We start from the raw sequence: 25,780 nt of genomic DNA on the forward strand, positions 1-25,780 counted from the left end.
GAAACTAAAGAAGCTCCTTACATATCTTCATTGTGAAGGCCAGCAGGCTGGAAGAAGCATACGTTACATTTTGAATCCCAAGGCAGGAAGGGAAAAAGATTCAGTCTCTTATCTCAGATGCTTCCATGCTGGTGTATTTTCCACTTGTTCAAAGAAGGATTATCCTTAATTTCTGTTAAGACCAGTCAGCCAATAGTAAGAACCTATCCATTTAGGACAACTTGCCTAATCCCTGGCATCAAAAATGAAAGACATTTTTTTTGTTTGTTTTTGGGTCACATCCGGCTCAGGGGTTACTCCTGGCTCAATGCTCAGAAATTGCTCCTGGCAGACTCAGGAGACCATATGGGATGCTGGAATTCGAACCAATGACCTTCTGCATGCAAGGCAAACACCTTACCTCCATGCTATCTCTCCAGCCCCATATGAAGACATTTTTATTCCTAACCATCATATATGAATATTTGTAAAAATATTCCTTGGTTTTTTGTTAGATGTTTTGTGTACTCTTAAAATAGAAACATAAGCTTAGTGCTCTAACAAATTTCAACTTGACTAATTCATTAGCCAATTCAGATAAATATAAATACTTTTGTATATTGTGAGGTTGATTATTATTATTATTATTATCATCAAATTTTACTGTTTTTAAAGTGAATAATTCAGTGCCAATTAGTTTTTTTAAAAATAGCATAATGATCACTGCTATCTAGTTTCACTAACAACACAGAGTAGCAAGCATCTCAAAATAAAACTCTATTCCATATTGTTTTCCATAAAGGCTGGACAAGATGGCATTATCACCAGCAGAGAATAAGAGTTCCTTTCTCGCCACATCCCCACCAGCACTAATTATTCTTGTTTTTTGTTTTTATGTATGCCAGTTTCTGTGTTGTGAGATAATAACTCATTATTGTTTTTCATTTGCATCTCCCATATGATTAATGATGTGGAGCATTTTTTCATGTGTCTTTTTGGCCATTTGTATTTTTTTGAGGAAGTGTCTGGTCATTTCTTCTCTACATTTGTTGATGGGGTTAGAGTTCCCATATGATCCAGCTATACCACTCCTAGTAATATACCCTAGGACAAAAACACAATACAAGAATATCCTCTGCGTGTGCATATTCATTGCAGCTCTATTTACAGTAGCCAGAATCTGGAAACAACCCAGATGCCCAACAACAGATGAGTGGCTAAAGAAACTGTGGTACATTTACACAATGGAATACTATGTACTGTCAGGAAAAATGAAGTCATGAAATTTTCCTATACATACATGAACATGGAGACTATTATGCCTAGTGAAAGAGTCAGAGGGAGAGATATAGACACAGAATAGTCTCACTTATCTGTGGGATTTAAAAAAAAAATAAAAGACAGCATGGGAATAATACTCAGAAACAATAGAGATGAGGTTTGAAAGAATCAGCCCATGATATGAAACTTACCACAAAGATTGGTGAGCACAGTTAGAGAAATAATTACACCAACAACTATTAACATAATGGTGTGAGTGAGAGAAATAGAGTGCCTGTCTCAAAGACAGGAGGAGTTCGGAGGAGAGGGGCATTGATGGTGAGAAGGTTGCACTGGTGAAAGGGGAGTGTACTTTTTATGACTGAAACCCAACTAGAAATATGTTTGTAAACATGGTACTTAAATAAATATTTTAATTAAAAATAAAATAAAAAATAAAATGTCATACCAAAATAAGAAAAGAGAAAGAAAACCCAACTTTTATCAACTAGTTATTTTCCATAAAAGACTGATAAGAATATCTAGTATTTTCTGTGGTAAGAACAGTAGAGACATCACTTGGAGAGAGGTTAGACAGGTTAAATGCATAAAGATACATTGCTAAAAATGAATGAATAGATTGTTATATGATAGCAAAAATTTAGAGAGGCTTTAAATTTTAAATAGTAGCATGTTTTTATTTAATGGAAAAACTGAAAGCATTATCTCTTTAGTGTTCCCAGAGTTTACACATTTTGCAGTAATGAATTCATATAGGCTTACTAAAGTCATGCACATAAATATTAAAAAATTTAGATCAAAGCTTAATCATTTTAGTGCATATCTTTCTCTCACAGGTCTGATTTCTGGTACCACATGGTCACCTAAGAACCACAGTCTGTGACCTGTGAACACAGTGCTAAAAGTAGTCTCTGTTTCTTGACAACTGCATTTAATCTGCCTAATATTGAACACTGCTGAGTGTGATAAAGATGGAAGGAAGGAAGGAAGGAAGGAAGGAAGGAAGGAAGGAAGGAAGGAAGGAAGGAAGGAAGGAAGGAAGGAAGGAAGGAAGGAAGGGAGGGAGGGAGGGAGGGAGGGAGGGAGGGAGGGAGGGAGGGAGGGAGGGAGGAAAGGAGGGACAGAAGGAAGGAAGGAAAGGAGGGACGGAAGGAGGGAGGGAGGAATTATCAACTAAGTAAATGTTTTATTGATTTTAACAAACCCCAAATAATATGTTAGAAGAATTTATAAAGATTTTCATGAATATAAAATTTCATAAACATATAAAGATGCATAAATAGACCTCTAGGACATTTTGCTATCATTAGAAATCTTTTTATTCTTTCCTAAGGGTGTTACAGTGTTGCCTGTTTCTCATGCCATGTCTATGAAGCTTTGCATTACTCCTGCCTGCTAACTTTGATGAAAAGTCTGTCTTGAAGAAGTAAAAAGACTATTTTTGCAAGTGTGGCTATCTCTTTGGAGGAGATTTTCAGGCAGGAATATCTCTGATGACCAAAGGCATTCAATTGCAAGATGACACAGGGTGAATGGTGCAGTCTGTAGTTAGAAGCAGAGATTACTTTGAATGTAAATGAGAAACAGTTGCCCCAATTGTTTTTTTTAATGATAAATTAAGAGTATTGGGTTTTTATTTTACCTCTATAATAGCTCAAGGAAAGTTTAAAGTATCTCTTCTGGCTTCACAACAAAACTCTCAAGTATTTATACATTTTAGAAAATAAACACAATATTAAGCGATATTATTACAATAATACATACACTATTAAAACCAACTAAAATGAAAGGGTTTTTGGAGTTTTTAATTAGTTTCAATAGAATATTGCAATACTCTAAAATCTAGGGTATTTCAAATAACATTTGTAAGAAAAATTTTACAATGTTACATATTTGAAATTTTCAACTTTGGGGAAAGATAAATAATTACCCATTCAAGTTTTTGCACATAAGTCTTCAGGGCACCTTATTTGAATTTGCCAAAATTAAATGTCTTTGAAAAGTGACTAGATAATACAAGGAAGACAGCTATAGAAAGACAACCATTTTATAGCCAAAAATGCAAAAGAAAGTTTAATTGAAGGAAGTCAATAAAATTGAGGAAGAACGAATATATGCTGTATAATTCAATTTCTATTTCTAGAAAATATATATTAAATTCTGAAGGAATATCAGTGTATGGGAAAGAAGTAATGAAAAATAGAAAAGGAAAGAAGTGGAGGGGCACAGGCCTTGCATATATGTGGCCCTAATGACAAGTGATGCAAAACTCTTTTACATATTCCTATTGGTCTTTCCCCATTTTTTTTTAGGTGGTTTGAGTTTTTGGTTGTTGTTGCTGTTCTTAAATTTTACAAGTATTTTTTATCTACTTTGGATATTTATCCTTTGTTATCTGAGTAGTGGGCAAAAATTTTCTCCGAGTCTGTGGGGGTATTTTTTTTTATTCAGATCACTGTTTCTTTTGAGGTACAGGAATTTACATTTTGGGGATTACTCGTTGCTCTACACGTAGGTATCACTCCTAGCAGGTCTCAGGTTACCACATGTGGTACCAGCATTCAAACCAAAGCCAGCTTCATTCAAAGTAAGCACCTAACTCATATCTTTCTGACCTCTATTAGCTTGGCAAATGACATTGAATCATTGAAAATGTGTCTAGATTCAGTGTCCTAATGTGTTCTGCCTATGTTTGTCAATATAATTTATGACTTCAGGTCTGATATTGAGGTCGTTAATTCATTTTGAATTGACCTTTGTGTATGATGTGAGATAGGCATCTGAGTTCTATTTTTTAAACAAGTAACTGACCAGACTTCTTAACATCCTGTACTAAACATGCTTTCATTGTTCTACTTTATAATCTTAGTTCCCATGTGAAAAATTAGATAACTCAAGACTATATCTCTGAGCTGTCAGTTTTATCCTATTGCTCTGAGAGTTTGTTTATATTCCTGTACCATGTTGTCTTGATTACCATAGACTAACAATACATATATGAATATAAGAGAAAAGAAAAGGCTCCTATCTTATTCTTTCTAGAAATCTTTGCCTATTTGTGGACAGAGGTTGAGGAATTCATAAGGTTTATTACTACATATAAATTTTGGCAGCATCTAGTCTATGTCTATAAAAATACATGGTAAATCTATAGCAAATGCATGCATCAACATATTGCTTTGAATAAGACTGTCATTTTGACATTATTAATCTCCATAATCCTTGAGAAGGGGTATATTTTCATTTCTCATTTGATATATATATATTTTATACATATTACATATATATATATGTATTGGTTTTTGGGTGACACTCAGAGGTTACTCAAGGCTATGTGCTCAGAAATTGCTTCTGGCTTGGGGGACCGGGGGATGCCGAGGGATTGAACCACTGTCTGTCCTAGGCTAGCACGGGCAAGGCAGATAGATAGATGCCTTACTGATTGTGCCACCGCTCTGGCCCTCTCTCATATTTTTAACAGTAAATTATAGTTTTGTTTTTTATTGTAAGTCATTCACCTTTCTTGTTAATCTAACTCCCCTGTACTTGAGTTTTTGAGGAACAATTATAAATGGAATTAAAACATTTTTTCTTCCATTCCATTATTTGCACATGACTGCCACTATATTTTATTGGCCACAATATGGTTCAAGTTTAATATTTCTATGAATTGATTTTTATAAAAATCTTTAGTTTCCTAAATCATTAGTTTCATAATAATCTTTAGACTTTTCTAAATCTTTAGAGTTTTCTCATCTGAAATAATGATAGTTTGACTTCTTTCCAATCTGGATGCCCTTAATATCACATACTTGCCTGAGGTAGGACTCTAATACTATACTGGATATTAGTAATGAGTATGGCTAACTTGTCTTCTTATAAATGAAAGAAGAGAAAAGGCTTTTAGTTTTTACCACTGCATATGTTTGCTGTGGCTTTGTGGTAAATAGCTTTAACTCTATTAAGGAAAGTTCTTTCTAATACCATTTTACTGAGAGGTGTTTTATTAAATTATGAGTTGGCATTGGATATTGTAAAATGTTTTCTCTTTATTTGATTATGATTTTTATATTTTTAATATTTATATGGTGCATATTTTGATTGACTTGCATATATTAAACTATCGTTGAATCCCTGGGATAATACTTATTTAGAGTGTATGATTTTTGTGATGTATTATTGTATTTGGTTTGCTAATATATTTTAGGATCTTTGCATCTATATTATTCAGGGATAGCAGTCTATAATTTTTTATAGTGGTGTCTCAGGCTGTTTTTGATACCTGGGTAATATTTACATGATAAAAACAGTATTTCTTTAATTTTATATCTACTTATCTATATATGATGAATTTTGTCTAACTAAGTATGGACCTGAAAATGCAGAAGCACGATTAAGCAGAGCTATTTTTTTTATATGTCATGTTTTCTTGCTCTAACATAATTCTCACTTTTTAAACGAACATTTAGCTAGAAGACGAAATCACAACACTTCGACAAGTTTTATCAGCAAAAGAAAGGCATCTGGTTGAAATAAAACAAAAACTTGGCATGAATCTGATGAATGAATTAAAGCAGAACTTCAGCAAAAGTTGGCATGACATGCAAACTACTACTGCGTAAGTGCACTAACTGAATTTTTTAAAAAATGCTTTACTACCATTTGTCCATCGATTTCTTTTCTACAAAGTTTTGTAGGAAAATTTACTCTAGAGGCAAAATAAATAAAAACAATACTATTATATATATTTCATATGAAACGACTATAAAGTAAATTCAGGAACTTATGCTTTATCTATTAAATTCTGTTTTCAACAAAACTTTTAAAATTTAATTAATTAATTAATTAAAAAAACCTTATACTTTAATTTACTTTTGTTTGGGTCCACACCTGCTCAGAGCTTATGTCTGGCTCTACACTCAATGTCTACTCCTGGAGGGATTGGGCCCGTATGTGGTGCCAGGGATTAAATGCAGGTCAGCCATGTGTAAGGCAAATTCCTTATCTGCTATTATCACGCTAGCACCTAAAACCTATACTTTTTGTATTTATGAATGTGTTTTCTATTCTCACTAATCTTGAATATATAAAAGTTTTAAAGATATCTGAAATCATGGGAACATATAAGCATATTTTTGTACATTTCCTTGGTTTCTGACACATCTCTCCTAAGGTCCTTTTAATTTTCCAAATATAAGAACACTCATAGTTATCTGCAGTTCTAATATTTATGTGTTAACTTTGTTTCCTGTTATATAGTTCGTATACCTACAGGAATTTCCTAGATAATTGGAGGATCTTTCATTATGATAAGGTGACTCTTGGTGGCTCTGAGATGGGGTCAAGTTTTGAAGATAGAGGAAGCCATGATTAGGACCTTAGAATTTTCAACTCTTTCTGCTTTCCATCTGGCAGAGCAGAGTTGTTGGAGATGAAGTTAACAGGTGATTATACCTATTGGTGAAACCTCCATAAAAATTCTAAAAGTATAATATTTTGAGTTACTGGGTTGTGGGGGGGGGTGAAAATAGGGAGGAACTGGGAGAATGGCAAGAAGGAGAAGCCAGGAAATTGCCCAACCTCTCACTCCTTGCCCCATAAATCTTTTCCATCTTAAAGTTTACTGTAAACATGATGTTTAATTTATCATCTCCTACAATAAACTATTACACATTTTAAAGTAAACTTCTTTCTGGAGCTCTTTAAACCATACTTGCAATTAGTGAGTTCAGAGAGGGATGATAGTATTCTCTAGTGTTTTGTCCTTTCTTTGAGTTAGCTGCACAGATAAAAATAGTGTTTTGTCCTTTCTTTGAGTTATCTGCACAGATAGAAATTGGGAGTTTTGATTGGCATCTGAATAAGTGGACAAGAATTGAGGGGTTTGAGCCCTTAAAGTTTAGATATTCCTGATGAGTCAAACCTAGCTATTGTCAAGAGTTATTTGGTGTGAGAAAAATCCCTCCAGTACCTTATGTTGAAATTGTGAGTGCATCCTTGAGTGAAAGTGTGTGAAATCTTGTGTGAAAGTAAAGGAGAAATTCAGAATTAATTTTTCTCGTTGAAGAGAAATTATTTTATCTTTGTCATGTTCTTGTCCTCTTTTTTCTTTTTTGATTTTGGGCCACACCCAGTGACGTTCAGCTCCTGGCTTGGGAGACCATATGGGACACCAGGGGACTGAATCTCGGTTTGTCCTAGGTTAGCATGTGCAAGGCAGACATCCTACTGCTTGTGCCACTACTCCGACCTCATATTCTTGTCCTCTTATAGGCAACTGTGGATACTCAAAAGTCATACTTTTATTGGATTTCATTTTTAATAATGTAAAATATGTAGCTTGTGTGGTAATTTTTGAGTGATTAAAAACTTTTTTCATTCAAAATTTATTGTTGGCAGGTAGTCTTGCACTAAAATGAAGAAAGTGACTACAAATAATGATGCGATTTTTTTTCCTTTGTGCGTTAGGGTTAAGGCTAGATGAGAAAAGCATAGAAGCTTATCCCTAGTATTAAGTTTAAATCCATATTTTGCTTTCAAAATTTTATATTGACTATTTTCTTACCTATACTCACATATAGGTAAAGATTCCATTTCTAAAATCTGAATGAGTATCATATTTTCTCTTTTTCTAGAATATTTTTCCCCAGGCATAAAATCTTGGTAGTAAGGATGGTATCAGTGATGGACAGCAGTTATTCTCAGTGTTGTAGAGGAGACAAAGTTTGCCTGATGGTTTTGAGAAATGAGTTGTAAGATTATGTAACTATGTGAAAATATTCTTATGCAACTATGTGAAAATATTCTCTAGTATGAGGTGTTAGATCTAAAATGAGTCTGGAATATCTCCATTGTGGTTCCTTGACATTACATGTATAAGGTGAATGTTCTCTCCCCATGGAACACCCAGCAGTTCTATTGCTTGTTTTTTGGGTCTAGACCTTATAGTTCTTAGGAGACTCTCTTGATAGTATACTCAGAGAACTATGTGACATTCGGAACTGAACACTGCTTTTCTGCATATCAATAATATGTTCCAGACTGTTGAGCTTTTTCTCTGGTGTCTAGTACTTCTAACTTATCGATGTGTGCCTCCAAGTTCTCAGCCATGTATCATCAGTACACAGCCCAGAGTAGGGCAAGATGGACACAGGGAGTCCAATCAGCTTATGTTTAGGGCCTCACCAACTTTCCCAACCTGATAATGGCAATTACAGAGAAAAATAAGCAACACACATTGGCGATTATCAATTTTTAAATTTATTACAGTGCTATATGAACAATCTCTAGAAAGGTATAGTTGAATTTTAAGATCTGAATTAAGTGAACTTCTATGACATAAGTTTTGGCTTATGTCTTTGTACTTTGTAGGCCTATATCAAAGGAATGTCCCTTGTGAATGTGATGCTGAGTAGTCCCCAATGCCCTCAGTCTGGTTGCCTTTGTATTTAATCCAGGTCTGAGGATTTCATGTCACACTGATCTGAACTTTCTACTGGAATGTAATAACCAAGCAAAATCTTCCTCCTTGGTCTCCCTAACCACACTTCATAGAAGGTCAAATCAAATGTAGAAGTAGCAATTTTGTTGCCGAGGGCAGGAGGGCTAAAGAGTATCTATGCAGTAGGTGTTTCAAGTTTTCCCCAAGACTGATGGGATGGAGCTGGCAGAGAATAGAAGATTCAGAGTCATCCTAGGGTATGTTCAGGAAACATTTTTAGCCTTAATACCGTAGAGAATCAGTCAATGTGTCACTTAATAATAAGTAAATGTTCTGGGAAGTTCCATCTTTGCATGAACATCATAAAGTGTGTTTGTACAAACCTTTAGTAGTATAGCAATATACAGAGTTTATATGGTACAGCACCATAATCATATATGCCATTTATTACTGACCAAATTCATTTTGACAAAAACACTAAGTTGTGTTTTTTTCATGTTTTCAAAAACAAATTAGTTTTGCAGTCAGGTAGCATAAAAACATTGACCTTTTTTGTTATCTTTGGATAACTAGAAAATATTCTCTAGAGTTATGAAGTTTCTAGCATATTCATGGAGACATTATTATATTTTTATTTTTATTTATAAGTTATTATAAAAATTGCTTCATAGATAAACATGAAGGTAATGTAAAGAAAAATGTAGGGTATTGTGGGACTGTGAAACAGGAGGTTGAAGCATACCTAGGGTCTCAGGGAAAGGTTTCCAGCATGAGTGGTTTAAGCTGAACTCCAGAGTTTAAGACTGAATGTAATAAGTTCTGGAATGTACTAAGGCCACCAATGTCAGGGTACCCTCAAAGGGAGGTATTGCCTGGTGATGGCTCCTCCCAGTGGAAAACTGTTCAGTTAATTATTGATGTTGAGATAGCAAGAAAAGGGACAGGGGTCACATTGTACAGGACCTCATGGCATCTGTTATAATAGTGTTATTTGTTACACACAGACAGGAGAAAGCCATTAAAGAAATTGGGATATTTATTTTATTTGCCAAATATTCATGAGTATCTATTTTTGTCCTTATTACCCAGGGTAAGCCCGCAGGATATTAGATTTCATGCAATGGTTAAAATTCCTATTCTCTTTAAGAGTTGAAAAGAAATATAGAGCATGAAACAAATAACATAGCAAATGAGGAAATTACAGGGCATACTATAGTGAGAATGGCACAAGGCCATACACTGGAGAGGGATCTGGAGAAGCAGGCAGTAGCTGCTTCCACTGTTTCTGTCAGGGCCAGTCTATCCTTGGACACTACTCTGAATGAAATTTGAATGACAGGAAAGATCCTGAGCTGTGAGAATACAGGGGTGATTTTTCTGTCCCAAGTAAAAGTTGCTACCAAGTGCCCAAGTCAAGAACTAGTTTTGCAAGTTCAAGGAGCCAAAAGGAAGTAAATGTGTTGAGTGCAAGAAATTCTATTTGTGTCTCTGGGGAGTCACAGGCTGAGGGTAGGAATATGTTTTAGATACTATTGAAAGATTTGAGATAACCATTTACCTTTTTAAAGAATAACTGATTACTTTGTGTAATAGAGATTGAAAAGAGCAGGAGTAGAAACTAGAAAATTAATTTTGTGATTAGAGCAATTATCCAGAAGAAAAGGTGGTTAAGAAAAGTAGTGGAGAGAGAAGGCATAGAATTTGGTGCCGGGTCCACATAGTTTTCAGTGTTCTGGAGGCTGGAGGATAAGGGAAATTGAGAAACCTAATATGACTCAGATCTTCCACCTGGGGTATTGGGTAAGTATTTCCCTGCTTGTAACAATACAAGTAGAGGGTTTTTGGGCTCATACTGGGCAGTTTGGATCTCAGTATGCTAATTTCAATGTAGGTAAAAAGGTTTCATTTACAAATTTTGCCAGTTACATGTAATTGAAATCTGACATATTGAGGGTATAATAATATAATATACATTATGAAAATATAAGCATGTAATTCAATTGGATCTAAAAGAGGAGGGGATTACAGGCCACTAAGGTGAGGTTTGGGAATAGGACCTCTGCAGTTTGATGTCATGAAGTTACCTGTAAAGGCAGTCCTCAGACAGGTCAGAATGCTTCTCTGTCAGAGCTCTAGCATTAGCAGCAAAAATATTGTCTTATTTGTGGGATCTAAGGAAAATAAAAGATAGTGAGGAGATGATATCCAGAGACAATTGAGATGAGGATTTGGAGAACCAGACCATGGTAGGAAGCTTACCACAAAGAGCAGAGTGCTAGAATAGAGAAGGGTCAAAAACAAAAGGGACATTCATGGCACCCCTTCATTTGCAGTAGTACAAACCACAATGTCAAAAAAGAAAATGAGAGAGGAGAGAGAAAGTGAAGGAGAGAGAGATGGGAGAGAGAAGAGAGAGAGGAGAGAGAGAGAGAGAGAGAGAGAGAAAGAGAGAGAGAGAGAGAGAGAGAGAGAGAGAGAGAGAGAGAGAGAGAGAGAGAGAGAGAGAGAGAGAGAGAGAAGCAAAATGTCTGCCCCAGAAGCAGGCGGGAGAGGGTGGGTGAGAGAAAGCATCAGGTAGAGTGAAATGAACACCTAACATTAGTAGGGAAAATGCATTACTGGTGAAGGTTGTTATACATTTTATGACTACCTCAATCATGAACAACTTTATCTGTGGAAAAACTGTTTTATGAACAACCTGTAACCATGGTGTTTAAATAAAAAATACATTTAAAAAAGGAATATGGAGGAGGCTTTAGAGACCCACAAGCCTCTGAAGAATGTTTCAGAGGGCATGAACCTATGTAGAAGACTTCAGAGTTCAAAATACCCAGCTCAGACAGTATTATTGCTTGCTAATTTTGGGGTCTTGGCAAGTTAAGAATTTATCTGTTCTTCTCTGGTATATCTATTTACTGAAGTCAATGTAATAAGCAATCACTTTCATTTTAAATTTTAAATCATTTCATATTTCATAATAATCATTGTAAATCATTTCATTTTAAATTTCTAAGTCCTTATATAATATTGATACAAGTCATAGGATTCCAGTTGCTTAGACTGGAAACTGGAATATAACCCCCCTCCCCTGCACCCATGAAATGAGATCATATTTGTTTCTATGAGGTAGTTAGGATCCAAAGTTAATATTTGTAAAGTATACAAGGCCTTGTAGATATATTCTCTGTTTCAGGACATAGCTCTAGTAGCGAAGCCAAAAAATTCTGTGTAGGTTAAAGGAATTATGAAATGTCTAAAAGGCAAACACATTTATGCACCAAGAGAGCAACCTGGGGAAAAATTTTACAGAGGATATTAGTGAGCCTTCTACTTGTTGTCACTGAATCAAAGAACTGAAAGATTTTAGTGGAGATTATCTAACCTTTAGGAATGGAATGGCCATGGATTCAATAACCTTTGGGGATTCTATGAATTTTCTTTAGTAAGGAAGATTCAGTACCCCTCATAAAAGAGAGACATCCATGTATCATAATCATAATTTATAGAGAATATTTTTCCCAGTCTTTATTCTTAGTTGCTGAATAAAGGTGAAATATGTGAATTGCATGTTGGGGGATGATGACAACAAAAATCTAAATTTGCTCAAGTCATGAGTTTCCTGTTATTAGTGTCCAGATCTATTCTAGCACAAGCTCTATATTTCATATGATAAAAATTTTGATGTGAGAGAATTGGTTTAGCTTGGATAGAATAAGAATTTCAGGCACTGAAAGGAATTTTAGCTGTCAAAGGAATACAGGTTATTCCCAGAGGCAGTACTTTGCATACTGATGAGGCAATCATGGCCTATTTAGTTTGATTTATAATGAAAAGAAATATCCTTGATATGATAATAAAATATCTTGACATATTTTACTCTGTAGCAAGGTTCAAATTAGAACAGAACTAGATGAATAGAAATAGTTATGCAGCCAACTGACATTGTCTGTTTTATAGAAAAATCAGAAAACAGGTATGTCAGAGATCATCTGTGTCGATTATTTTTGCTGCATCTTTTAATATGCTTTGATTTGAGAGAATTTAGAAACACAAAATTTCACAAACTCCCATTTTGTTTGTTTCTTCTTCTGCTGTTTTATATTCTCTTCAAGCAGATACTGTGGAGAGGTGAGACCACTGTCGGAGAAATTGAATTCTTTAATAGGGAGAAGGAATTAGAATCTTGTTGTAAACTATACAATATGATACAATTCTTATTTTCTTTATTTTTTTAGGGGGGGGAGTTGTTTGTTGAGTTGTTTGTACCATACCTACCAGATTCAGTGTTTACTTCTGGTTCAATGCTTAGGGATCACTTTAGGCCCTGGGACTTGAAGTGATGCTAGAAATTGAACCAGGTTTGGCTACTGTACAAGGCAAGCAAACTGATCCCGTACTGTCTAACTGATCTCAAAATGCTTTATTTTAAAGTGAATGATCACCCATGAAATCCCCACACTCATAATCCTTTTGCAATGTATTATAGAACAGATTGTAGGCCTACAAAGAAGAGAAGAATTTGGAAAAGACCATCTCCCTTCAATCACCTCAGACTTTCATCATTCTCCTCTTGTTAGAAACATCATTCAGTAAAGGCCTGTGAGGTGCAGAGGAATTATAGCAAACAGATACGCACATACTAATAGCTTATTGAAGCTGCTTTTTCTGCTACTCATAGCACAATTGATAGAAATATGAGGCCATCATATTGCTTCTTTCATTTAGGGAAAATGTATTTGTCTTCTGCTTGATCAATTATGTGAGGAGAGATGCCATATCATCTCTAGCTTAAAGTAAGAGATGTTCCTTATCTAAAACGTTAAATGCCATTGACATTTAAATTTCAAGTTTGTCAAGTAAAGCAGAAGGTTGCCATTTGAGTTGTTTTTCACTCGTTGAATATTATCAAACATTATTTTAAAGGGAAGGACTGAAAACAAGTTTTAATATTGGTAGAATATTTATAGATTCATAGTGAGTTCCATGTCTTAATCAAGGAGGTGAGAATATGTACCAGCATCACAGCCATAGCCTTAAAGTTTAAACTTTATAAGCCAAAAGCATATTAACCTTTGTCCTTTCTCTTTGGCCTTCATCTCATTTATTTTTTATAGACATGTGAGCTTTGGTTGTGATGCATGCTTGAGTCCTACAAACTCTGTTATGGTTCTGGAGATCCCTATTGGCAGAGCCAGCAGAATCACATTCAATGTGTGGAGTGGTGCTGGTGATCAAATTCATGATCTCATGTCTGCTAGGCAAGGCACTCTACCACTGACCTGTTCCTGGGTCCTCAGAATAATTTTTTTTCCTTTTGAGTCATCTTCAGGTCTAGATAGAGCAGGGTGACTGCCCAGTAGACTTCCTTTTGCCACTTTACTCTTTTCTGCCTATTTCTCTATCTTCACCCCTGTCACTTCTGGATCCCAGCTGATCCTGTGACATTCATTGAACCAAGCTCCCTGGGCATCTGGTTCTGACTGGACAAATAACAAAGGAAGACATTCACAGTCAGGTGCTGTAGAATTAGATCTTAATTCTTCAAAGTGAAGTTTCTAAACTTCAGTAAAGCCTTTCTGTTCCCAGATTTGATGGCATGCCGTAGTGGAGCAGCTGGAGAGAGGTGCTGATAGCTAGAGAGGACCTGAGGAAACCAGAGAGAGTCAGAGTAGTTGAAGCAGAGTGAATAAGCAGGTGGGGAGTAGTGCTAGGAGGGGAGGAGTGCTAGGATGTCCTTAAGTAAGAGCCTCTGAAGGCATGTTGTAAGACTTTGACTTACTTTCTTTCTTTCTTTCTTTCTTTCTTTCTTTCTTTCTTTCTTTCTTTCTTTCTTTCTTTCTTTCTTTCTTTCTTTCTTTCTTTCTTTCTTTCTTTCTTTCTTTCTTTCTTTCTTTCTTTCTTTCTTTCTTTCTTTCTTTCTTTCTTTCTTTCTTTCTTTCTTTCTTTCTTTCTTTCTTTCTTTCTTTCTTTCTTTCTTCTTGTTAAACAGGCTTTCTGAGTGAAATGAGGAGCAGTTGTGAGAGTTAGGACATGCAGGACTTAGTATTTTAATGGAGGTTTTATTATTTTATTATTTTATTATTTTAATGGTGTCAGGAGGCCAGGGGACACACAGAAAGCTGGTTCAAAGCTCTTGCAGTAGCCTAGGTAAGGGAAGTCAGGTGAACTGATGGCAGAAAATCTCATATCTACTTCAAAGAATGAAGCAATAGAGTTCCTTGATAGAATGGCTATTGGAACAGAAATGGCAGAGATAATATTGTTTTTGTAATATTTCATGGATTTTTTCTATTTGCTTACCAAAATATATGAAAATTTTTTACATAGAAAAATGATTTTTATGGACGATTTTTAGAATTGTAATGTCGGTAGAAGTAAAAATCCTGAATTAGGCCTAATCCTAAAAATCATGAAAACATTTTCATCTATATAGGATATTCTTTCTGTACTTCCAGTTGATGGTTGCCTGTTGAAAAATGAATCTCACATTGGTCTGATAGCATATTTAGGACTGATTGACTTGTGGAAGAGGTGAAGCACGTGCAAATGGACAAAAAACGTTCCTGTAAAACAGATTTCATGTGGTATAATGTTTTCTTCAAGATAGCATATCTATATCCATTAATATGTGAGTGCTCCAGGCAAGTGTCAGAACGCTTTGTTAAAAATCACTGGTAGTTCTTGCATTTACAAGAAAACAATAATTTATTATAATAATTAGTTTCTTGAATTTGTACATTTTAATCTTTTAAAATCTGTACATTTTTAAAATCTGGGTTTTTATTTTTTATTTATTTTTAAATAATATTTTTATTTAAGCACCATGATTACAGGCATGATTGTAGTTGGATTTCAGTCATAAATAGAACACACCCCTTAACCAGTGTAACAGTACCACCACCAGTGCCCCCATCTCTACCCTTCCCCACCCCTGGACTGTATTCGAGAAAGGCATTCTACTTCTCGCACTCATTAACATCATCACAATTGTTGTTAGTGTAGTTATTTCTCTAAATGCACTCACTACTCTTTGTGGTGAGCTTTATATTGCCGTTCCTTCCACCCTCATCTCTATTGTCTCTGGGCATTATTAAAATAATGTCTTTTATTTTTCTTAAAACCCATATATAAGTGAAACTATTCAGTATCTATCTCTTTCCTTTTGATTTATTTCACTCAGCATAATAATTTTCATGTCTATATATGTATAGGAAAATTTCATGACTTCATCTCTTGTGTATAATAATATTTCATTGTGTATATATATATATATATATATATATATATGTATATATATGAAAGGCATCTTGGTTGTTTCCAGAGTCTGGCTATTGTAAATAGCACTGCAATAAATAGAGGTGTGAGGAAGGGATTTTTGAATTGAGTTTTTGTGTTCCTTTTGTTGATCATTTTCTAATTTTATAAGCTGTGTCATTAAGCTATTTATTTAGGCCTCTTCTTCCTTTGTGATGTGTGCTTGCAAAGCTATAAATTTTCTTCTTAGTACCACTTTTGCTGTGTTCCGTAAATTCTGATAGTTTGTGTCTTCATTGTCATTTGTTTCCAAGAATGTTGTGATTTCCTCTTTGATTTTATCTCTGACCCACTGGTTGTTCAGTAGTGCACTATTCGATTTTCAGGTGTTAAAGTTTTACTTCTGTATCTCTTAGTTCACTTCTTATTTCAGTGCCTTGTGATTTGAGAAAGTAGTCTGTACAACTTCTAATCTCTTGACTTTATGGAGATATATAATCTGGGTTTTTAAATGATCAAATTTGTTTATTTATTCTTATTATTTCTTTGTTAAATAGATTTATTACATTTTATTAAATTACTGATAAATTTTTCAGCCCTTATTGCCCTTCCTGTCACCATACTTAAAACTGTTGGCCAAGCTTCTTGTCTTCTATATGTCATCAAGTCTATTTATCTCTGTAATTTTTCTCATTTATCTCTGTTCTTACTGCCTTGACTCCAAGTTTCAAGATCTAGAGGACTATCCTTTTTTGTTAACTCATTCATTTGTCTGTATTTATTGAGCTTTTCTAGTGCCTTTGGTCAGATTCTGGAGACATAAAAATGAATGGGTTATTTGCCCTCAAAGAATTAGTGTAGATCTGACATCATTTTATAAACCCATTATTCTGTTATATATTCCTACAACTAATAGAGGGAAAAGTCACTGTATTTTTCCAAGATCATATGTTTCCTTTTCCCTAGCTGCAAACATTAGTAAAATAAGTTAAATATCTAGTTGTAGTTTTCATATTTCTGAATATGTCAACCATAGGTAAAGGTTATATTTTCATTTGAAATTTACATTTTCTAAATTGTGTTACTTTGGATAACAAGAACTTTTGTTGAAAGCTTTTGTTCATAGAGTTTTTACACTTATATCAGAATAACTTAATACTCTCAGATGGAGTACACTAACTGAGATTAAAGATCTGTATTTTCAGATTTGCCCTTGTACTTCCTGAATTCAGATTTAGTGGTCTGATCTTAACTTTGAATGAGTGGCAAGCAACTCATTATCCCCAAATAATAAACTAAAACCACTTCTGCCAATCAACTTTGTCTAAATAAGCTCAGCCAAGGGAAGTTTCAAAGGACGGAAAGAGAAGAACTATAAATATTTCATGGACCATTAAGATATATAAAATGTCTTACTATCATTCTGTTTTACTTGTAGCTACAAGAAAACACATGAAACTCTGAGTCATGCAGGGCAGAAGGCCTCCGCAGCTTTCAGCAATGTGGGGACAGCCATCAGCAAGAAATTTGGAGATATGAGGTAATATGAAAAGGAATTTTTGCATTGAAAGTCTGTAGGTTTCTGAGGGAAGAGAATTACCTATTTGTTCATTTTCCTAACATATTATTTTAAACTTCTCATAGAAACTATGTGTGGATAAAATTGATGGATGGCTAAGATAATTTGTTTGCTTTTTTTTTTTTTTTTTTTTTTTGGTGGTTGGGGATTGTCCCTCATGAACTCATGAATGTAAAGATACCTTGATAAATGTTTTATGCAGATTTTCCTCCACTTATTATGGAACCATGTTCTGATAATTCTACTATATAACTTACTCATTTTCATTTAGAATATTTTAAACTTAACTTGAACTTACCAGGTCATAACATAATTCTGAGTTGAAAATATCAAGTCAAAACTGTATTTAATAAACATAATACCAAACATCTGAGCTTAGTCTAGCCTTCAATAAATGACAAAACTTTATATTAACCTAGAGTTGAAGGAGATAATTTAATACAAAGCCTGTTTTATAATAATGCATTGAATATCTATTGTAATTTATTGAATATGTAAGGTACTAAAAGAAAAAACAATGGTTGGATGGAATCTCATCATTAGTGCATCAATCTAATAGCACTTTGGGCTTGAAAGATGATATAGCACTCAACTAAAATGTTGCTGCATGATGGGATTCTGAAATGGTAGAGCCACCCAATTCTCTCTTTTGGTAATACCAGAGAATAGATGGTAAGAGATAAATAGATTATGCTTGTTTATCCTCCTCTTGATTGAGTGAATCAAAATCACTTTGTCCAGCATTAAGGAAGAATCACATCACATATCAGTTGTCCAAGGAAATATCAAACCTGAAAAAAGATAGACAGTTTCTACTGAATGTGTATTGTTTTTGCACCACTGTAAAGTTGAAACATCATAGATTGAAATATAAAAACAATCAGAAGCCACCTATATTTGAATATTTTCTGCATGATATTTGGGGAAATGAGATGGGTACCAAAGATGTCCTTTACTAACCTTTTAAAAGCAGGAGGTAGAAAGAGATTAAAATTAGAGGGATTTCAAAAGAATGCAGCATATACAAAATACTGGTTATTGCCATTTGAACTACAAGGTAAATGGTACATTCACTTCTCTGTTCTGAAAAATTATTGTAGAGTATATTTTTTATGCATGCTCTAATTTATTTTTCTATGCTAAATGATTACATTTTATCCTCTTACTCCAAAGAAAGGTACCATATGACATATTTCTGGTAGATTTCTTTCTTCAGGTTAATAAATACTTATGACATCTTCATTTGTAAATGGCTTTATCATCTCTCAGCTCATAGCTGTACCAAGACACAGAAACAAATTCCTTTATATTTTGGATATTTCCAGGTTTTCATATTTTATAAAATAGGATAGACTTCAAGGTAAATTTGAATTGAGAATTCAATGTCCTTATTATAAACACTATAAAAACAATGTAGTAATTGCCAGTTTTGCTTTTGCGTCTTATGTATATTTTGCTTATTTAAGTACCTAGTATAGTTTTATTCTTATTTGGCTTATATGCTTGGAAAATTTTTTATTGCAAACACATTTAATTTTTCTCTATTGAAATCAAATTATTTAAAAAAAACCTTTCATCTTCATTTAGAAAAACAATGCATTTTCTTTTACTTGATGTTTAACTTATTACTTTTTCTACTACCCTGCAGCTTTAGTACCTAGCACAAATGTTTATATCTTTGCGTCTTTAAATTTTTAGCTTAAATTTTTTATTGATTGTGCTAAACATTCATGCAGCACTTAACAATCTGGCAGTGTTTATAAGACTAAAGTTAAATAAGTGTATATTTCTGAATCTGAGCACTTTGATTTTAATCTTCATTTGTATTTATAATAAAATAATGAAGAGAATTGGAATTCTTGAGACAGCACGAACAGATAGGCTATGTTTATTAATAATTAACCTTCATTAGATAGAAATAAAATTTTAATTCCAAAAGAGGACATTAAAACATTTATCTGGTTAAATAATTCTAGAAAGCAGAAAAGATCCTTTTACCTCATATATTTTCAAACATGTTTTTGCCATGGCTGTTATATTTGTTTTATACATATTACATTTACATACTTAGTTGAAATATTCCAGTTGTATGTAGGACCTCAGCAAAGAGGTAGAATAGTGTTGTTCTAATTTTGGGAAACCATATAAATGCCACAGAAGCTTGTTCAAATGCATATTCCAGCTTCTACAACTCCAAAATAGATTCTTACTGAGTCTTGGATGAAGTCTGGGGGTCTATATTTGTAACAAATTCCCCAAATTCAGGTCATTAGATTATAAAGAGTCCAAAGTAATTTAGCTTACTTCTACCTAAGCATTCACTATTATACAATGCAGTAGGAGGACTCAGATCATCAGGCATTATAAATGTAGCAGAAAAGAGTCTGCTATGTATCAGGCACTCAATAAATGCTAATTTTTTTGTATTTACTAGGTGATGCTCTCAGTTACAAGATAGTCCCATAGATCTCCCAAGATAAAAATTAGGGAGCTTTCATGAACAGGAATGCACTTAGTTTGTAAGGGTCCAACATGTTGATTTTTTTTAAGTAAGAAAGAATGAAGCTTGTTTTTCTGCAGCATGTTGATTGAAGCATGTTCATATTTTTTTTTGGGGGGGGCCACACCCGGCGGTGCTCAGGGGTTACTCCTGGCTGTCTGCTCAGAAATAGCTCCTGGCAGGCACGGGGGACCATATAGGACACCGGGATTCGAACCAACCACATTTGGTCCTGGATCAGCTGCTTGCAAGGCAAACACCGCTGTGCTATCTCTCCGGGCCGCATGTTCATATATTAATGGCTTATCATGTCAAAGTTGTGTTGCCTGTCTTTTCTATTTTCAATGTGACTCGTACTGTAATTGGTATTTTCTAAGTGTCCTAAACTTTTCATTAGTTGCTGGAAAGTAGCCTATTTTACTAGATACTCAAATTTGGTCCTGTAACATGTTGTCAAGTTTGCAAAATTCAGAGAAAAAAATTTTCTCAAGGTATACTAACATTTTTATTTTGATAAATAACATTAACTCTATAAAAACAAGCTTTGCCAAAGCCTCTTACTATTAAATCGCGCTGAAGCAAATTATATAAGTAAAGGTCAAATTTGAACTTATCTAGGCTGAATCGATAGTTTCCTAGGTTAAAAAAAGGGAATTTTTTTCTCACATTGATTTACTATTTTATAAAATGAATATGGAGAAATTTTCACTTTCATCAGACATTTTTCTTTGAATTACTTTTGGTTTAAAAGTGTCATTGTTCTAGGAGTTGGAGAGATAATATAGAGATTAAGGCACTTGTATACTGGCCAAGTCCGATTCAATTCCTGGCATTTTACATGCAGTGACCCCCCACCCCCACCCCACCAGCATGGAGACAAGATTAAGACATGAACACTACCCCACCCCATACTCCACAGAAATCTTTTCTTTAAAGGTGACGTTATTCTATATTTTTGTTAGTTAAACTATAAAATCCTTCTGTCCCTTCTGAAACAAATTTCTAAACTTGTTTAAAAAGATCAGCACCATCTCTCAGATAGCTGGGAAATAGAAAGTTTCCGCTCTTTTTTTTTTTTTTTTTGCCTATGTTTTTAAAAAGGCACTCTTTTTCAAGACAAAGTTTTCATTTTAAACCTCTAGGTGCAGACCCCTCAATCATGAAAATGCCCCCTCTCTCCACTTCTGAAGTGACCTGGTTAAATACTACTTAACTAAAATATTTCCTGTGACAATAAAATAGCCATGTTCATGAAAAGTATTCTGAGGAAATGAAAGTTACTCGAATGTTTTAGATAATAATATGATAACTGCTGGAGACATTTCAGAGAATTTATTCAAATTGCATGTGATCTGGTAGCAATTACATGTTTGCAAGGGGAAAATAACTTGAGTACAACATTTCTATATATCCATAAGAATAATAGTTGAATAATGAATAACAAATTCCTAAAGCATGGCAAATTGAAAATCAGTATACTTGAATCATGAATGGAGTTACCTCATTCTTCTTTTAGAGCTCTTGAAAAGAGGTCTGAAGGGGTAATGTAATTATTTCTTTGCATCCCGAGAGGCTAACTCTGCTCTTGCTTTCTCCTTGTGCTGCCCTGGCTGCAGGTCTCACTCCATTGGGTAAGCATTCCTTGCATACTCTGCCTCATATTGCCTTTCCTTCCCAAATCTCCTATTTCTTTCCCATTCTGGGTGCACTGCAACTGAAGCACAGATCTCTTTTCTTGCAGATATGCCTGATCTAATAGATCCAAAGCTATTGAATACCTTTGAATTTGTTTAAACATATACTTAATTCACTTCTGAATCATTTTTTATCAAATTCACTTGTTGCACAATCACTTAAGAATCTTTTCTCTGTTCAATTTCTTCCTCCATTAGCGGAGTTCCAAAGAATTGAAATAAGGAAAGGGAAACTTGAGCGTTGTATTTTCTTTTAAATAATATTGTTAGAAAGGAGTGTAAAGGAAAAATTACTTTCTGTAGATGATTGTGTTGTTTTTATAAATTCTCATGATTGTTATTTCTCTAGATGGCTTATCTTCAACTTTCTGTATACTGGGAAGCTGACTAGAGAAAGGTTACTGAAAATATGTGTTAGTAGTGTGCAGTTGTCAGACTTCCGCTCTGAATTAAGCCTCTCCTTTGGAATTTTACTATCGTATACTTTGGGCAAAGTAAAGGAAATTTTTTTATTTAAAAATGCCTGTATTTAACAAATAAATATGTTTATATATATTTTTTGCCCACAGCTAGTAACACTCAGGGTTGACTCCTGGCTTTGTGCTCACTCTTTGTGGGGCTTAGGACATCATATATGTACCAAGGTTTGAACACAGGTCTTCAATGTGCAAGGCAAACCACCTGTGCTATTGCTCTGGATCTGCAAATGAATTTCTATAGTAATTCTTTTTGATGTAATAATTATAACCTTAGTGGATAGTGGTGGGGAAGAGTGGTGAGCCGATCTCTTACTTACTAGGTTATCAGAAGAAGAGAAACCAGAGACTGTTGGAAATGCATCGAAAGCATACTTAGCCAGAAAAATGGGCCACATTTTTTCCCTTCCTAGACATATCTTGATTTCTGGAAGTCACATAATAGCTATAATAGCTAACTATAACAGCTAATTAAACAGAGGAAAGAAGAGCCAGTGGCTATAGAATTAATAGTGCTAGAAGGCTGGGTTTTTTAAATTCTCAGAAATGTTAATATGTTCTAAACAGTGCCAAATGTTCTAAACAGATACAGAAAATGTTGCTCCCATGTTAAGATGTGTGCATTTTAAGTTCTGTTTCTCCACAATGACATAATTAACTTTCCACTGCTTGACTGTATGTCCTGAGTCCTGCCTTTCACTCTGACTGTCTTTCTGAACAGGAAAGTGAATGAAAAAGGAAATTGGAACCTGCACATGATGCCTACTAGCTACTGGGTTCATCTAGGGGAATACAATCTCAGATTTCTGAGAACCTACCAAAAACAGAATAATATTTAACCACCTATTCCTTTGGATGCTGATTGTGGCCTTTCTTACCCAGTGGAAATTAAATAGGATCTTGGTGGGGTGGGCAGATTATACTTCAGTTGGTAAGATGGCTGCTTTAGCACTATGAATAGGGAGTTTCTTGTTTACTTATGTTTTGTTCTCTTATTTTTGTCTTTCTCTTTTCTCTCCCCTTTAATTTGCTTTTATCCTGAAGCTACTCCATTCGCCATTCCATAAGTATGCCTGCTATGAGGTAAAGTGTATATATTATTTTGCATAATATTAATACAGAATATATTTAAAATTATTATCTTGTTAATATTTACTCTGCTTTTTTTTCCCTTTTTAATGAAAGGAAGTACTATTACCAATTTCCTTGTAATGTTTTTCAGGAAAAAAACTGATAATTCTTTAGAACTATGGTATAATATACAGGGACTTTTAACCAGACACAGTTTTAAATTCATTATTTCTGTGTGTGTGTGTGTGTGTGTGTGTGTGTGTGTGTGTGTGTGTGTGTGTGTGAGACTGAGACAATTTACTTAATCTATCACCATCAGTAACTAACCATCTCTGTTCTCTTATCTGGACTTCTGACTCTGGGAGGATTTAAATTTACTTCATAAGGTTATTTTGTGACTCAAAATTACCAGTGTAAAAGCAGTTGGCAGAGGGTCTGGAACATTCTTAGTTCTCTTGTAAAGATGCTAATACATTTCATACTTTACCAAATTAAATGCAAGCCTAGGAGGAAGTTTAAATGAAAGACTAAAAGACCAAGAAGGCTGTCATTTTAAAAAAGGATAACATTAAGATTTTTTTAAAGGCAGAAGTAAGGTACCTGTTCAATAATAAAAATGTCATTCAAATTACTGGATAGATAACTTCAGAAAAAGACATTCCCCATTTCAAGTTGAAGGATCAGGAATATAGTCAAATGAAATAATATTAACAGAAATGTAAAGGAATAATTTCCATTGGTAATAGGATTATAAAGGGTATAGCCCAGTACTAAGAATGAACTTTCAACCTCAGGAAAGTCCTATAAGTATTATCATTTTCATCAAGTTAAAATAAGAAAACAAGTCTATTGTTCTTTCATAGTGGTCCCTAGAGTTCCAAAGCCGTCAGGGCTCTTGGGCTACTCTAGCAGAAAGGGAAATCAAGGCTTTTGGACTCTCCGCACTTCAATCAGAACTTAGCCTCTTCTATTTGCCTTTTATTGTTTTATTCTATAAAGATATAATAGAATGGGTTCACTTACTCTCAATAATTTGGCACCATAAATCTAATTTTTTTCTGGAGTTATTTGCAATGCTAAAAATTTATAGTTGGATATTATACAATTAAATGAGTACACAGTTTTTTCCAGTACATATTTTATTATAGTTAGAAACATTTTGTTTTACTATGTATGATAGTTTTAGACTGAGCTTCTTCGCTTTCTTTGAAAATTTAATCACAGTTTTCCTAATTTGGTGGTAGAGAGAGAACACAGATCCAGCATTGCTTAACGTGTCTTTCTTTGGCGATTTCTTGCTCTAGCTTGAGTGCATCCAAACTGATTAGTGTGATGAGTGGCACTGAGATCCTTTATTGGTGTATAGCCTGAGTGCCTAAAGAAGGCATTGAAAAAAAATTTTAATGGAATTTTCTCTCTGATTTAGGAATCCATTGAATGATGTATGGGTCACTGCAGTCATCATGAACTTGCCTAAAATTAATTTTTAGAAAATGACTAGATTCATGTCATTCATTCATTCATTCCTTAGAGAATTAAGTTGAATTTTCTGTCTGGTCCCCTGTCACAGGAAATCTTATGACATGACTAAATAAAACCTACAGAGGTTTTATACTTAATATGTGAATCCTTGCCAATAAATATGTATTTTTTAGTCATTCAAGCATAATTTCATAGATATTTCATCATGCAATACATGTATTATGGAGGCTTTTTTGTAGGAACTTGACTCATGTTTGAATCCTATACAAAGCACTATTCCATAATAGTGTCTTTTTCTCTTTTTCCTTTGTATTTTGAGCCACACCCAGATATGCTTAGGGTTTATTCCTGGTTCTGTGCTCAGTGACTGCTCTTGCTATGTGAAGGAAAAGGCCTTTAACTGCTGTGTTTTCTTCAGCCCTCACATTTGAATCCTCTGAGCTCACTTCATTCAGAGTCTACTGCAAAAACATTTCTGGTAATTTAAAACATCAGTCTTAGGAGATACTCCCTAACAAAGCCACATTTACTCAAAAGTCTATTCTCTGTTAATTCTCTCTTGATATGCTTCATGAAGTTCATATTTTTCAGTCATTTTTCTTTATAAAGTTTCTTTCTCTAGGCCATTTTCTCCTTTTATTTCTTTGGCACTAAAGAGAAAAAAGCAAGTAGTTTATCAAATATAGTAACATTCAGTTGAATTATTTGACCTGAAAAATGATGGCAATTGATGCTGGAAGTTGAGAGGGATATGAGATTTAAAATACATTTTTAGTTCAGTTTCTATTTCTGTATTTGGATTTGGCATTACTTCTAATGGAAATGATGTCATTAGCCATAATATTATGTGGCCAAAACTAATATAGAAAACCAAAAGTAATAACCAAATGAAATATCTAATGCTCAAAATAACAAGATGATACATAGATTATTAAACACAAAGAATGAGTCACAAAATGCCAATAGCCTGAAGAGGTTCTTCTGTATGATAATAAATAGAAATATATATCATCATTGGGAAGA

General features: G+C 34.2%; 1 protein-coding gene across 1 annotated transcript in view; it reads left to right on the forward strand.

Annotated features, from left to right (window-relative positions):
- Positions 1-25,780, forward strand: part of TPD52L1 (TPD52 like 1) — a 112,135-nt gene that overhangs the window by 80,089 nt on the left and 6,266 nt on the right. The window contains exons 3-5 of the mRNA XM_049771148.1: positions 5,730-5,878; positions 17,394-17,495; positions 23,249-23,287. Coding sequence (XP_049627105.1) covers positions 5,730-5,878; positions 17,394-17,495; positions 23,249-23,287 — 290 coding nt within the window. The remainder of the gene's footprint in view (positions 1-5,729; positions 5,879-17,393; positions 17,496-23,248; positions 23,288-25,780) is intronic.

This window comes from Suncus etruscus, chromosome 4, assembly GCF_024139225.1.
Source record: "Suncus etruscus isolate mSunEtr1 chromosome 4, mSunEtr1.pri.cur, whole genome shotgun sequence".
Taxonomy (NCBI): Eukaryota; Metazoa; Chordata; class Mammalia; order Eulipotyphla; family Soricidae; genus Suncus; species Suncus etruscus.